Consider the following 16,020-nt stretch of genomic DNA (forward strand, 5'->3'; position numbering starts at 1 on the left):
GACTCAGTAACATCACACCTTAAATCTGTTTCTAAATTAACATTGATGGAAACATGAAAACAAAGACGCCAGTATGGCAGTATACCATATACATGTTATGAATAGAAAAAATCAAATTGTTTTTGGTCAGTTGTCGGCGAACTAAAACAAAAACAACGCATTCCCATTTTCGTCATTTTGGTGCGACGGAACAAATGTTTCTTCGTCTCCCTTTTCCTTGACCTTTTTCGATGAATGAGACCATATGTCGGGTTTCACTAAAATCATCCATCATGTCCCCACTACCACCTCCATAGATCCCAGCTAAGTATAACTCAATGATCTCTGACCAGAAATGTGAACCGGAGAGTCATCATCAGAGTCCTTAGCATCATTAATCATTTCTACTGATACTGAGACAGTGTCTCCGTATCAACTCCTTGGACTGAGCAACATATATATGCACTAGTTCGTCGTTCATATGAATATAAGAGCTCCGGATCACCTACTCTTTAAATGATTATTTAAGGGTTTGAGAAAGAGATGGAACTCGAAATCTTTAATTAGAGATTTGATAATAAGAATTGAGAACATTTAAGGCTATAAAGTGACGTTTTTCTTTAAAAAAGTGACGTTGTTTTAACGCCATATGGACAAATTTTGATACTCCTCCTCTGTTCCTAAAAATATATGTTTTAAGTTTTTTATATTTATTTAAAAAAACATAAAATTGTAGTTACCGATGCATTATTTTTTTAATAAATTATTCTCCAAAATTTTTAACCAATAAAATTTTAATAGATACAATTATACTTTTTGAAATATACAATATATTATTAATCAATATACCGAAAACACAAAAAAATATATATTTTTAAAACGAAATTTTTTTCTATAATATGGACCTTTTAGAAACGGAGGGAATATATAAACAAACAAAAGTTAATGTTAGTTAGACGAATGCTTATATTGGTCATCGACACAAATTCGTGCCTTTCTGACTTAATATAAAATCTACGCATATTTGAGAAAATGTGTTAATTCAATAGTTTAATGATGTTTTCTTATTTAAAAACCTGCAACTTAACACATATAATAATATGATTAGCAAGAAAAATATTTACTGAAACTATTAGTTTCGTAAAAAGATTTTGTCTTCTTATTGAAATGTTTATAGTTCTTTTCTTCCAGCATAGTTGACCAATCTCAAACCATTTTCTATAAAACATAGTTTTTTTTCTTTGAGAAATTGGTTTTGATGTCACATAATTTTCAAAGTATAATGTGAAATGTTGTCCAAAAAAAAGTGAAATGTTGTAAGAATTAAATTATACGCCTTCATACTTTACTTGCACATCTATAAAGCTGATTCATCTGTATTTATATATACCTTAACACTGTTATAAATGCGACTAAAAATTAGTTTACAAAAAAAAAGCGACTAAAATAAAGTTTATACTACAATATGCCGTTTTGTTTTTTTCTTTCTGTTATTGGTAACTAGGTTTCTCTTTTTGTTTAAATATTTTGAAATAATGGTGACGTCAAAAAATATTTTGCTATATACAATTGATTTCTAGTACACCTACGATTATAAAATTAATGGCGACGTCAAAAAATTAAAGGTTGTGAAAAAACCATTCAAGAAAATTCACAATAAATAGCAAGACCAAATTAATGAATAAAAAATATATACCCAAGCCTATAAGCCTCGCATTAATTTGGGTTAATTGACACTTTTATATTTATCCACATAAACCTAACATCGAACGTTTTTAATCATTAATCAACCATATACATGTAAAGTAAATTCGTAATATCCATGAAATAAAGATTTTCACCTGAGAGTTTCGATCGCTGGATCAGTTGAATTACCCATGTCATATATATTGCTTTTGTGTGTACGTGCATAAGTTTTATAATCCTAATATATGAGTCGGATTTGCCTTTCATTTTTGTTGTGGATCCCATCATGTTCTCTCCACTGAGCCAAACGACTCAATTCTTAACATGTTCGTTAGATCTTGTGATCTATAAATAGAATATATCATCGCATACAAGTCATCACACTCTCTCTCAACTTCGTCCCATTTTGCATCTCTCGCTCTCTGTTTCTCGATCCCAAACAACCCCTCCCCACGAGTTACCTTTCTTCTCACCAATCCCCTGCTATGGAGAATTTATTCCCTAAACAAGCTCTTATCATACTCCTAATAATATTTTCATCACCAATCTTGAGTACTCATGCTCGAATCCTCAATGCAGATAGAGTTGCAAACATGGGCATTATGAATAGTCAGGTTCTCCTACGTGAGCTCGGGTTTGATCTCTCCAAGTTCAAAGGATATAATGAAAGGAGGTTTTTAGTGGATTCGGAAAGGGTTTCACCGGGAGGACCTGACCCGCAGCACCATTGAATGATCTTTACGGATATTTTACTTGACCCGAGATCCAAACACAATAATTGTGACTGATCTATGCAGGTCATTTATATGCTTTTTTCTCTCTCTCTTTTTCCCCTTCATAAATCTTACGTACAATTTTGTTGTATCAAGGTTTTGGTGTTCTTGTACCTCCTTGTCTTAATACATCAAACTTTTTCTCTGTATGTTTTCGTGTGTCTCCAATGAGCAGGATGAGTTACCTTTTATGTAACAGCAATTGGCTTCTAAATAATATTCCCCGGTTTGAGTTTTACTTTTTCATTTATAAGGAAACAAAAAAAAAAGTGAAGGTAGAGAATTAATAGAATATAGTAATTGAAATTAGCAGTTCCATATACATATGATCAAAACGATTACTTATAGAGATTCGATGGCCAAACTATTCATTTAGGTTTTATAAAAGATAAATTCAATAGACATGATTCAAGATATACTCCGGAAAATCATATATCTAATATATATTCGTTTTATTTATGTGACTTTAGAAGAGAATAAAAGCATGTAATAAGCGGCTTGTATTCTGTTAATTCCCTACTCTCTAATGTCGAGACTCGAGTTTTACGTACTGGGTGGATCTTTCATTTCGCATATGTGAAATTTATTTGGCGACTACATATTTTAAAGTTCGACGAGGTTTGCTTAAGAAATGTGGTTATCAACTACAGATTTTAACTATATATAAAGTGACTGATAATAAACAAAACTACGAAGTTGTAGAAACGCTTTGTTGCACTCTTACAAAAATAGAGTTTCGCCGACATTAAGTACATTGTTAGAAATGTTGAGAGATTCAAAATTTTAAAACCATGAACTTGACAAATGGCAATACAAATGAACATATTCTCCAACAAAATGATTCTTCTCGCGCACATATGTCTACTCATATGCAATCGATTGACTTCATTCGAATGTACTTATTTATCAGTTAATAATATTCTAGACTTGGTATTCTCATATTAGTCGAGGAACTTACTTTCACCCGTTGAAACCATATAGATTAATATTGTTGACCTATTTATGACACTATGACGACAAGAGCAATAAGTTGTTGAAAAAAAAATTAAAAAAAAAAACAGTCTGTCTCTTGACTAGATTAAGAAAATGATTTAGAACTTTTTGTCAACTAAAATGATTTAGGACTTGTAAGTGAAAGTTTACATAATAGATATGCATGTTCTTGATTTTATTTAAAAACTATTTAGTATTGGTGAATATTTGGATAAATAAATTCCATTTTTTATGGCAGAAGGATTGAAACCATTTTGGATATGGATATAAACATGGCGTAGTTGTTTGAAATCTTGGTATTTTATGAAGTATTGGAAGATATGATTCCCACATGAAATAGCAATTTGGAAATTATCATTCTCATCAACAAATGGGCCTGATACTTTGCCATTCTCGAGATTAAAAGCACTTGAAAGGATAAATGGGCCTTGTTTACTCTCTTGTAGAGCAACATGATTGTTTATCCAATAGTAAACCTACTTTAATAATAGCCCACAACAACAATACTCACTAGGCACTAGCTAGTCAGTACTTTTAGAATCAACTGTTCTAGCTCAGGCTGTCTTGCGCAACATTGGAGCCATTAGTTAGATTGTAGCTGTAGGAATTTTGTTATAGAATTTTGTGTAGCTGTAGAAATTAAATAATTTTTTTTAAATGAAATATATTCTTACAGTAATATTTAGAAAATGAAATATACTTCTACATCAATATATATTTGCATTAGAAAATAAGATTTCTATATCCATTTATTTTATTTTATTGATTTTAACTTTAAAAACCAGTTAAAACATGATTGATAATTTAAATGATTGTAGATAAAAATTAAAACTAAAGCCATTAGCTATAATCCAACCAATCACCCGTTGCATTGTGTTATATAGGGGTTGACTGGTTTTCCCGCTACCACCCGCAAACGCAGCTTTTGCGGTTGGTAGCGGTCAACAGCATTTCAAAATAATCATACAAACCACTAGAAATCGCTTTAAACCGCTCCGAACCTCTTAAAATCAAAAGCTGGTTCCAGCTAACGTTTGCGGTTGCGGGCGGTTGCGGTTGGATAAAAAAATATTAAACTATTTTTTTCTAAATATTTTAAAATTTAATATTTAAAATTAAAAAGGAAAATATTATAAATAAAAACATATACACATTTTATATATTAATTTAAATTCACAAACAATATAGTATTTTTTATAAAAACTTTAAAGTAGCTATTCATCATAATTTTTAAAAGTTAATATACATACATATATAAAGATATACATATATAAAAAAGAAATAAAACATTCTTTAAAAGTTTTAATATAAATCTTCATAAAAATATATTAAAAATATAACTTTCAACTACTTAAAAATTAAAAAAATAAACTTAATATTATTATTAATAATATTATATTAACAATTATTATATTTTATTACAATATTTTATTTTTTATATTTTTATAATGTTATAATATGTTTATATTGATAATTTATTATTAAACCGCTACAATATCTCATAATCAACCAGTCACAAACATCCCGCAAACGCAACAATTTTTAAACGTTACTCGAGTCATACAAAATGCCATATAACGCTTGAAACCGCAACCACCCGTATCCGCAAACTCCCACACCCGCAACCGCAACCGCTGCGTTTGAACCAGTCAGGCTCATAGAGATCAAATCCAACTTCCAACAATCATCTTCCTTTTTGTTCATATATCTATCTCATAAATTCTATATTGTGTTGCATATCGTAAGGGGGACCAACGTTTTCAGAGTACAGTATTTATATTGTTCCGTCGCGTACAGCTTCTTTATTTCCTTTTTGGTAGAAGCGTCAGGACAAAGCAAACTATTGTCTTAAATTAGACTATTATTACACCTAACGTAAACGTGTGGATACATCATACATAATTTTAAATTAATTAATTAATATAAAACATCATAAATCTTTTTTTTTAACTGAACATCATAAATCTTTTGCTTTTTAAAAAAAAAAGAATCTGGAATATGATCTAATACTTTTGTATATTTTCTATATTGATATTTACGTATTTACACATACCAATTAAAATATAATGTGCACACAAATAAACCTTTTTCTAATAGATATAAAGATCATTTAATATAAAAGGATCACTACTTTCTTATGAAAGACATTACTTATGGATGAAATATGTTTTCTCAAACGCTCAGTTGAAAAATACACATATCCTACATATTGTATATAAATCAAAGTTATATTGCAGATTGGGTATAATATGTTAGGTTTGACCTTTATTCTGTAGATATGGAGATAAATTTGTGATTCCAAAGATTTTTCATAAAATAGTCTGTGTATCTAAATGCATAAGATTGTAGTTAATAAAACGATATAATATTCTCATTTATATGATATATATAGATGTCCTTAAATATAATTTATCAATTGATTTTGATTTCTCTAAGAATCAATAAAATCTTAGTTTTTCTGGTAATGAATGGAGATCTTATATGTATTAAAAAAATCTTCGCATATATAACATGAATAAATATGTCAATAAGATATTCTTAGAAAGAAAATAAAAAACTAGGACCTTCAACATTTGTAGTAGTAATATATTGGAATGGTCTTTAATGTATTATTATTTGGTCTCCATAAGTATTTGGTACAAACATTTATTAGAAGATTTTATATTACCAAATATAAAAAATTAACGCGTTAGCTGCACCGAACACGGGTCTCTCTTTATTAGTTTCCTTCTTCTTCCTCTGCATAATAAAAAAAACGACGACTCATCGCGACTGTAACAGAAAGCTCTCCTGAGAGCCACCATGTGCGCCGAAGACTGCCGTCCTCTCGGTTTCCTCTTAGGACTCCCTTTCGCCTTCTTATCTCTCCTTCTCTCCATCGTCGGTGTCATCATCTGGATCGTCGGGTCAGTGATCGATTTTTTCCCTCTTCTCTAATTTCAATTTCTACTCCTAGTGATAGTTTCGTTATGATTTTGTAAGCAAATTATTGCTCTAAGCCAGCGAAGATTCGTTTTTCGGGAATCTATGTTGATGATGATGCTCTGCTTAGATTTTTTTTTACGATTTTTTCTTATAATTGAAATTCGAAATTGGAACTTTGGATGATCAGTAATCAGTCAGGTTCTGATTCTTTGTTTGTTTGTGATCGCTGCAGATTGTTGTTGTCGTGCATATGTCCGTGTTGCTTATGCGTGACGATACTGGTGGAGATGGCGTTAGGGTTGATCAAAGCCCCGATTCATGTTATGGAGTGGTTCACTTCCACAATACCTTGTTGATCTTCTTCTACTGCTTCCTCAATGTACATGAATAATCAATCTACTTGTAGTAGTCACAGACTCTTTATCTTTATTTATTGCTTTTTTTTTGCTTTATTGTATTTGTTTTTGTTTGAGAATAAGTAACAACATTTTATTGCAGTTCATCTATCTTATTAAAAGTGAAGTACAAAGGAGAACTAACCCTCACTTTATCTTAATATTTACGGTTGATTGCCACTGGTATTAATTAAAGGAATTTTAGAAATGATTCAACTCATTTCACGCAAGCCTTAGAAAAGCCCATTTCATTTTTAGACAATAATATAATGGGTCTACGTTTTGTTTATAACTGGACCTAATTGCCTTCGTCTAACCATCTCTAATGATCTAAGTAATCTATAAACATAAAATTAGACTCATATTCATATTTCACATAACCACAAACTTACTATACACATGAAATCATTTAAAACGAAACTGTAAAAAGAGTTCGTATAATCCATTACCAAATTCAAATATGAGTAACCTAAAAACCAAAAACTAATATATGTCAATAATTTTGTAACTTTAAGAATCTTTCAAAACCGAACATTATGTATTACATTGAGAATTGCTGAGTACAAACCAGTCGGTTTGTTTAGTCACTATTATATATGATATATAATAGTGACTAGGAGTGGGCTTTTGGATATTCATTCGGGTTCAGTTTAGATCTGTTTGGGTTTCAGATTTCCAGGGTCAAATATTGTAGCTCATTCAGATATTTTTCAATTTCGGTTCGAAATTATATTCGGATCTTTACAGGTTCGGGTTGGGTTCAGATAACCTATCTATTTTTTTAAAATTCATTATATACTTTAAATTTTTCAAAGTCTATAAACAAAATAATATATTACATATAAATTTGAATAAATATGTTAGAATACATAAACTTAACATATAAATTGGTTTGATTTTAATATTTGGATTGATAATCAATAATTATTTTAAATATTTTTGATGTTTTGATTATATTATAACTATTTTAAATATTTATTTTTGACTATTTGTATATATTTTCAAGTATTTAAACCAGCTAAAAAGTATAGAAATGATTCAACTCATTTCACGCAAGCCTTAGAAAAGCCCATTTCATTTTTAGACAATAATATAATGGGTCTACGTTTTGTTTATAACTGGACCTAATTGCCTTCGTCTAACCATCTCTAATGATCTAAGTAATCTATAAACATAAAATTAGACTCATATTCATATTTCACATAACCACAAACTTACTATACACATGAAATCATTTAAAACGAAACTGTAAAAAGAGTTCGTATAATCCATTACCAAATTCAAATATGAGTAACCTAAAAACCAAAAACTAATATATGTCAATAATTTTGTAACTTTAAGAATCTTTCAAAACCGAACATTATGTATTACATTGAGAATTGCTGAGTACAAACCAGTCGGTTTGTTTAGTCACTATTATATATGATATATAATAGTGACTAGGAGTGGGCTTTTGGATATTCATTCGGGTTCGGTTTAGATCTGTTTGGGTTTCAGATTTCCAGGGTCAAATATTGTAGCTCATTCAGATATTTTTCAATTTCGGTTCGAAATTATATTCGGATCTTTACAGGTTCGGGTTGGGTTCAGATAACCTATCTATTTTTTTAAAATTCATTATATACTTTAAATTTTTCAAAGTCTATAAACAAAATAATATATTACATATAAATTTGAATAAATATGTTAGAATACATAAACTTAACATATAAATTGGTTTGATTTTAATATTTGGATTGATAATCAATAATTATTTTAAATATTTTTGATGTTTTGATTATATTATAACTATTTTAAATATTTATTTTTGACTATTTGTATATATTTTCAAGTATTTAAACCAGCTAAAAAGTACCATATGTATTCTGGATGTTTTATATACATAAATCTAAAAATAATTAATATGTATAAGTATATAAATCTTTTTCGGAGACATTTGGAAATCCGAAATACTTTGGTTCGGATCAGATTCGATTTTTGTTCTTTATATATCATTGAATAATTTAGATATTTAATCAATTTTGGTTCGGATTTAATACTACTCTTTCGGATTGGAATCGATTCGGTTCTTCAGATCTGGATTTTTTTTCCAGCTCTAATATTGACATGAAAGAAAAATAGTGACATATTTTTGAAAAATACACCTCTGCGAAAACCTAAAAATAACCAGATAACCAAAAATAATCATATTATCCTATTTGATTTGGGTTCGATTATGATATATTGAAACCTAAAAATATTAAAATATCTATACAATTAATTATATTATGACACATATAAAATATAATACTAATCATGATAAACAAAATATCAATTTATAAAAAATAAAACTTAAAACCCGCACGGGCGTGCGGGTCGATCTCTAGTATTTATTATAGTTCTTTTACTTCCTCCTTTGAAATATCGTCATTGAGATCTTAGGCCATTTGTATTATGGAGAAAGCCTGTGGCTGATAGAATCCATATAACTGCTCCCAAGCTATGGACTTGTTAAAGTGATGCTAAATTCACTTTTGTACAGTTCTGGTTACCTTTGAGCTCCCCTTGAAACTTAGAATCAAAACAGAGCAGAACTAATGGGAAGAGAATTAATAAAAACCAAAACAGATAGGAATGTTGATAAAGGAAGACGGCCACTTTTTAGTGTGTATACCACGTTATAATGGGCTTGTATATGATATGAAAATGAGCCCATACTGTAACAGATGATAATGTTAATTACATTGAAAGATTAAATTAACAAGGGAAGAATCTCAAATCACAATTTCAAGAATGTTGCAAATTATTCATAAAATGGTAGGACAAATCAATATGCAAAACGAGAACTATGAAGTAATAAGTGATGCGTATAGAAGTAGGTTCCAAGTGTCAGGGAGACCAGGGAGACACCAATGACTACAGTCTAGACCCTTTGTGATGCCATTGTAGAGACTTGGGTGCGCGTCTTTGCGATACTGCGAGAGAGTTGTGAGATCAAGAAGGCGGACCGGTTTCTTGATTCGGCTCAACACTTTGTTAACCACGACCCAACCTAAGGGCAATCCTCCTGGATATCTTTGTCCCACGAACGGCTGTGTTTGGCCCTTGCACGACTTCAGTGGTTCGTTCCACTCTCTTCCACTGTTTTGGAACGCATGCAGTTAATGTTTTGAAAATGTATATGGTAAAATTCATCGGCTTTGAATTCAAAACTATATTATTTTGAGTCTAATCTTAAACGGAAGGAGTTGTGAGAGAAAAGATATTAGAACTTACTCGTAATGGACAGGAGAAACGCCTTGAAAGAAGACTTGAGTGCGTTAAGGGTCAATGTTGTAGTTAATCCAACGAGCCCATGTGTTCAGTCCTTTGTAGAAAGCCACAAGCCTGTTCATGTCTTTGTACAATTTGTTTCCTTCCCTCATATAATCCCACCTACCAACCATTATTGAACATCTAACTAACAAGTATGTATATAAAACACCTGAAGAACTATGTCAAAAAGAGAGAGAAAAAGTGAGGGTTTAAGGCTAGTTAATGTGATCGTACGGCTGGATTCCGTCGGTGTGAGTCCACCAATGCCAAGAGTTAAAGATCAGAACGTCCATGCCAAGCCAAGCATTGCCTTGTTTGATGGAGTCAAGCACAAGCACTCGTCCTGCTTTTTCTTGAACCAGGTCTACTAGAAACTGTGTTCTGTACAGAAGTATTGTCACTCCATAATCCTGCCAAATTTAAGTTTTATATAGTCAGTGACAATACAAGATTGTTACATCAAATGAAATTAGGTTATTTATACATAAAATGGAGTTCTTCAATACTTGTTATTCTTTGCTTGTTAGAAAAGTTATTATGTCAAATATATTGTGTTTTTCTAGATTAATTAACTGTAGCAAATTGACCAATATTATGTATACATAAGTTAGCTTTTTTACTATTCCGTCATTTATATAATTTAGGTTGACACAGAACTAGTAGTACCCACACAATTTATACTATCATGGTTTTTTGTTTTTTGTAAGCATGTCAAACCTTTATGTTCAAAAAATTGAATGCGGCATTCATAGGAAAAGAAATTGATATTTTCCTATGAATGCGGTATTCATAGGAAAAGAACTTGATATTCTTTTTGGTGTTAAATAACTTGATACTTCTGTGTACAGTATATATAATAATTCCCAGCAACATTGATATTGAAAAATAAAAAAATACACTACCAAGCATATTGTGTAAACCTGAAATATCCCTCCTAAAACATTTGGATACCTATTCTCTCTAATAGTTAGCCAAACAGAGAAAAAGACACGTAAACCTAATGAAGAAGCTAGGGATTGAAGTCAGACCCAAATGGAGACAGACGTTTCATTGTTAACTGTTTAGATGTTAAAAAGAGCAGCTGTGTTGTGTAGATGTAAAGAAAAAAAAAAGGGCTGTGTAGATGTAAAATATGTGGAGATCCCCCAAAATAATTAATATTGAGTAAAAATAATTAATTAAATTTGCGAAGACCCACTTATTAATTTAGCATAAATTGTGGTGATTAGAAAACGACAATGAAGAAAGAAGACATTGAAATAAGTGGTTATCAAAATCATTTTGAACATTGTGTCTTAATGATATAATATGTCGTTTATATATGTTTGGCTCTATTGAGAAGACTCTTAGAAAGCTTGACTAATAACTCGTAAGACATTTCAAAGTGGTCCATATTTCAGTTCTCTCGTCTCCTATGTCTTGGGCACGAATTTAATATCCTTACAGTTTGCGAAAGTTTAGGATTTTTTAACATTGTAAGAAAATAAATTGCAGATGGTGACGTTGCATGAACTCTTTTTCAACATCAAAGTGGAGTTTTCCGTAATCATATCTCATAATTGCTCACCCCAAAACGGAACTAATTTACTCGATAACAATTAGCTAAAAGAATGTTTTGAACAATACTTTAGTCAAGCTTTTATATGGTTTACCAAATAACTGATGTTTAGGAACGATCGATGAATATTTCCATGTATGATACGTAATCATTTATCTTTAGTCAATAATTTTAAAATTAATTAAATAATTATGTCACTGTTTTCATTAGAAATATGTAGATTTCGATAATTTCTGATTGACGATAAAATCACTACCAAATAAACGCAGTACATTAGGCGATGACTGTAGCTATCAACAATTATTTTCTACAAATTAATAATTTAAGTAGGGTTCTACTTTCTAGTGGTGTTCAGTGTTCACTTGATAAAGCTAGAATCTTTTGTAAAATCATGGAAGAATGAGCAAATAAATATATCAGAGAATCAAAAGTAGTTCTATTAATAAATAAGAGAACAAGAAAATGAAGAGAGAAAAAAACCTGGAAAGTGAGAGAAGTGAGAGGCTGTCCTCGACGGAGAGTGTACTTAGCATCAGGGAGAGATGCATGAATCAAACATGCCAACGATTCGAACATATTAAGACTCAGTGAGTCACCAACCATCATTATCTTCTTCCCTCTCATTCTCCTCAAAAAGTTCACCCCATCAAATCTGTAAATTCGTTTCATTCCTAATGTAATTGCTAATTTATCCAATACGGAAAAATTGTCTTACAAACTTCACTGACGCTTGTTTCATTTTTCACTACACATATTTTTGGCTAATACTTATTTCACCCGGCGACTGCAAACCAATATATTATATAGCTTTTTTCGTTTGCGTTTATATGTAATGTGTATTCTTTTGCTTTTCAAATGAACTCATCATAATCTATACCATCTTAAACAATACTCATTTGTCAGTTCTGAACGTAAGCAAGAGCAAACGTTTGTCTTTACATATTACAAAACTATACAAATTAAGACAAAGAATGTGTTATACTTTAAATGCAAACACAAACCTAGCGTTTAAAACCATCGAAACCTTAGTTTCCCTTCAAACTAGTTAAAATTTTTTATAGCTAAATAAATGTGCAAAGTACCTGGGAAGAGCACATGAGAAAGGTTGCCATCGGAAGTGTTGATAGCTAGTGTCGGGTCGACCCGTTTTCTGGCAATTGAACTCAGGGTCGAGGAAAGGACAAGAAAAAGGACTATATAGAGGATATGAAGAATCATAGACCCATTTGCCTCTAAACCAATTGCATGACCTCTCTCCGGTTAAAACCGTTGTGTTGTTTTGTCCCAAGAAATGTTGTTGAGGTTGTGCTAATAGTTCAGGAAGCGAAGAGAGAAGTATGAGAAACAGAGAGGCTAACATGGTTTGGAAACAGAGTTCCATTTTACTTTTGGGTCACCAAGAAGGAATGATTAACTTATTCTCCAAGCCTCAAGCTTTTTATAGATTAAAAAAAGTCTTTATATCTACAATGGATTTCTTCTTTACCTTTTTTTTTTTGAAACTTCTTCTTTACCTTTCTTGTTTCATTTTTGTGTACATATACATGTTTTACATTTATTTCAGTGGTAGACGATCATTAGGCTTAAGATAAGCTTTAAGAGCTGATAAAATTGGTGTCAAAATAAATTTATCCGAAATAGATTAATTGAAACTGAACCAAACGTTTTTTTGCCAGCTAGTTAATTACGTTCTAGCTAATACCAAACCAAACCAAAACTGTATTTTTAGCCAAATAAAAAATTGGACAGTTCTCTCAAATATCACTTTTTAAATTTTTGTTATAAAAATATCACTCAAAAAAATAAAATGACCAAAATAACACATATTTGTTTTGAAAATTTTAATATTTATTTTTTGTTTTTGAATATTTGAACACATTCCTAAAACTCCACCATTTAACTCTAAACCCTAAGTTTTAAATTAATTAACCCAATGGTTATAAATGCATATTTATTCTTCAATAAAAAAAATTGGTCATTTTCCTTCTTGTAATGCTATTTTGTAACAAAAACTTGTTTTAACGCTATCTTGGTCTTTTTCTCTAAAAACATTTATACTAAATATACAATAAATAGAGCAATTCTCTAAATAGATCATTTTCAAATGTTGTCAAAAAAAGAAGATCATTTTCAATTTTTTGCCACAAAAGAATACTTCAAGAAAAAAATGACCAAAATATTTCATTTAATAGTTAAAAGACTCTTATACCCTATATATAAATGCAAAAAAAATAATGATAAAATAATAAAAAGTTATAGTTTCAAATTATATGTTTTCAAATTCAAATTTTTATATATGTTTTTGAAACTTAGTTTTCAAAAATTTGTTTTATTTTAAAAAAAAATCTTTCTAAAGTTTAAAATGATTTTTTAAACTATTTTTTTTAATTGTTTTCAGTTTTTAATATTTATTTTATTTTGTAAAATTTTAAACTTCAATCTCAAAACCTCACCGCTTAACTCTAAACCATAAAATCTAGATTAGTCAATCCTAGGAATATGAATGTATGTTTACCTTGTCAATGAAACATTTTGATCATTTTGATATATCATGGGCAAAACACCTAGTTAAACATAAGGAAGAAAGCCCCAAGGTTGCATTGTATAGTCTCAAACGATTTATTTATTACCAAACACCAAAGATAGAAAAAAAAAAGAAACACCAAAGATAGAGCTTTTTTTTTCTGAAAAAGGGCTAGAGCTTCTTGAGAGAGAGAGGGAGAGAGATTTCTAGATCAACCTCCTCTGCTTCTTAAAAGCAGCGACCTTGTCCTCGATCACGCCGGAAAACTCAATCATATGAGCTACATACACAATAAACACAAGAATTCATGAGAGTTTTTTACCTTAGAAATCAAAGAAACAATTAGAAACAAATTTTTCAATGTACCTGGGATACAGTAGCCGAAATAAATTTCATCGGAGGGAGAGGGAAAGGGAGGGGGACAGTTAGTAAAGATTGTAGCTACGCGCTCAACATCTATTTTGAATCCTCCCACTTCACTTCCAGAAAGATGCAGCGCCCTAGCTTCTCCTTCTTCTTGGTGAAAATAGATATTAGTAATCTTTTCGAGAGTAGAGACAAAAACATGGGTGATCTCTCCACAAGAAGAGAAGTGTTGTTTCAAACAAGTCTTTACTTCATCTGCAGGAAGGGAAGTGTTATATCCGCTAACGGTAACGCCATACCAACTGCAGTAATTTTGCATATGTTATTCAACAACTATACAATATAATTTATTGATACTAGACCAAAAAAAAGCAATCAACTTACAATCTGCGGTCATTCGTTAGTTCGTCAATCAGAAAGGATTCATAACGCTGTGTCTCCTCGTCTTCTTCCTCCTCCTCTGGTTCAACTTTAACAAGAGCCTTCCATCCACCAATGTCAGTTCCATTAAGTTGCAAGGCCTTCTCTTCTGCGCCTTCTCCGAGAAGAATAACCAAAGCACGTCTGTTAAAACAAACAAACAAACAAACAAACAAACACTGTTTTTTAGCTTTGGCTGCAAGAAATTCACAACACAAATATATCCAGAGAGACACAAACGTGTCGAGATTAGGGCTATCTGGGTCTTCGCGAAGAATAACATTAAAGACTTCGCCACATGATTTGAAGTGATTAATCAATTCACTCTTGATATCGTCCTCAGGCAGACTAGTGTCGTATCCCTCCACAGAAATCACAGTACTACATTCCCACGAAGATACCAACAATTAACAATTAAACACATAAACAAAAAGATAAAAGAGTTTCTCCAACAACAAATAAATAAAAAGAATTAATTACTGGGGCTTGCATCTGTTATTCTCGACAATTTCCTCTCCAGCAGCCTCACTCTCGAACACTGATCTCACGCTAGCGTCCTTGTCCATGGTGAAGAGGCAAAAATAACCCTATAAGCTGTCGCTTTACAATATTTTTCCAGTTTTAGGGATTTAAAAGTTTCTTTAAAAGAGAGGAGGAAGATATTTATAGACGTTTATTCTTCTGGTATGGGCCATATAGGTCGGTCTTTCTCATTCCCCCTTTTTATGTAAAAAAGAAACGAAAACTGCGCTTATGACGGACGTTAAACAAATTTATAATTTCAATTTATTTTGTTGTTATGTCTCGTATTACATTTTGTAACTTTTTTCAAATCTTGTGTTGATTACAAAGTAACCAAGTTACTGTAAATCTATAAATATTTCACTGAGACCTTTTTAAAAATAAATAAATGATCTTCTCATATGAATCAGATATTTACGGGACTGTGGTAGGAGTAAAATTCCATGAAGAATATATGACTAAACCTATTGAAGGGAACAATGGTTTTATCGATCATATAATCTGTTTTTTTATAGTAGATATGTAGTAAGTATTTGACATCCATAAATATAAACTTTTTTTACTTTTCTAGACATCATATGTGCT

At 30.9% G+C, this 16,020-nt stretch overlaps 4 protein-coding genes across 4 annotated transcripts; 2 read left to right on the forward strand and 2 right to left on the reverse strand.

Annotated features, from left to right (window-relative positions):
- Nucleotides 1–2,048: 2,048 nt before the first annotated feature.
- Nucleotides 2,049–2,670, forward strand: LOC108853458 (CLAVATA3/ESR (CLE)-related protein 6-like). The gene has a single exon (XM_057007772.1). The coding sequence runs from the start codon at nucleotides 2,151–2,153 to the stop codon at nucleotides 2,394–2,396; it is 246 nt and encodes an 81-aa protein (XP_056863752.1). The 5' UTR covers nucleotides 2,049–2,150; the 3' UTR covers nucleotides 2,397–2,670.
- A 3,427-nt stretch (nucleotides 2,671–6,097) lies between these two features.
- On the forward strand, nucleotides 6,098–6,853 carry LOC108849612 (signaling peptide TAXIMIN 1). Its single transcript, XM_018623190.2, has 2 exons — nucleotides 6,098–6,337; nucleotides 6,589–6,853. Exons 1-2 carry the CDS (start codon nucleotides 6,234–6,236, stop codon nucleotides 6,710–6,712), a joined length of 228 nt encoding a protein of 75 aa, XP_018478692.1. The 5' UTR covers nucleotides 6,098–6,233; the 3' UTR covers nucleotides 6,713–6,853.
- Nucleotides 6,854–9,450: 2,597 nt separating this feature from the next.
- LOC108849613 (protein trichome birefringence-like 40) lies at nucleotides 9,451–13,095 on the reverse strand. The gene is given in 5 exon segments (XM_018623191.2): nucleotides 9,451–9,871; nucleotides 10,007–10,165; nucleotides 10,280–10,455; nucleotides 12,084–12,255; nucleotides 12,686–13,095. Coding segments are annotated over 5 exon segments (1,101 nt in total). The 5' UTR covers nucleotides 12,985–13,095; the 3' UTR covers nucleotides 9,451–9,576.
- A 1,076-nt stretch (nucleotides 13,096–14,171) lies between these two features.
- On the reverse strand, nucleotides 14,172–15,553 carry LOC108849614 (nucleolin 1-like). The gene is made up of 5 exons (XM_018623192.2): nucleotides 15,394–15,553; nucleotides 15,154–15,294; nucleotides 14,878–15,057; nucleotides 14,494–14,795; nucleotides 14,172–14,407 (listed from the first exon to the last, which is right to left on the reverse strand). The coding sequence occupies exons 1-5, from the start codon at nucleotides 15,477–15,479 to the stop codon at nucleotides 14,334–14,336; spliced, it is 783 nt and encodes a 260-aa protein (XP_018478694.2). The 5' UTR covers nucleotides 15,480–15,553; the 3' UTR covers nucleotides 14,172–14,333.
- Nucleotides 15,554–16,020: the final 467 nt, after the last annotated feature.

The sequence above is a fragment of the Raphanus sativus genome, chromosome 4 (genome assembly GCF_000801105.2).
Source record: "Raphanus sativus cultivar WK10039 chromosome 4, ASM80110v3, whole genome shotgun sequence".
In the NCBI taxonomy this organism is placed as follows: Eukaryota; Viridiplantae; Streptophyta; class Magnoliopsida; order Brassicales; family Brassicaceae; genus Raphanus; species Raphanus sativus.

Excerpts from the sequence above, each read along its gene's own strand:
- LOC108853458 (XM_057007772.1), top strand. The coding sequence starts at position 2,151 with ATGGAGAATTTATTCCCTAAACAAGCTCTTATCATACTCCTAATAATA.
- LOC108849612 (XM_018623190.2), top strand. The coding sequence starts at position 6,234 with ATGTGCGCCGAAGACTGCCGTCCTCTCGGTTTCCTCTTAGGACTCCCT. Across the intron at positions 6,338-6,588 it reads GTCATCATCTGGATCGTCGG|ATTGTTGTTGTCGTGCATAT; the intron begins GTCAGTGATCGA and ends TGATCGCTGCAG.
- LOC108849614 (XM_018623192.2), bottom strand. The coding sequence starts at position 15,479 with ATGGACAAGGACGCTAGCGTGAGATCAGTGTTCGAGAGTGAGGCTGCT. Across the intron at positions 15,295-15,393 it reads AATAACAGATGCAAGCCCCA|TACTGTGATTTCTGTGGAGG; the intron begins GTAATTAATTCT and ends GTGGGAATGTAG. Across the intron at positions 14,408-14,493 it reads TTTCGGCTACTGTATCCCAG|CTCATATGATTGAGTTTTCC; the intron begins GTACATTGAAAA and ends TTGTGTATGTAG.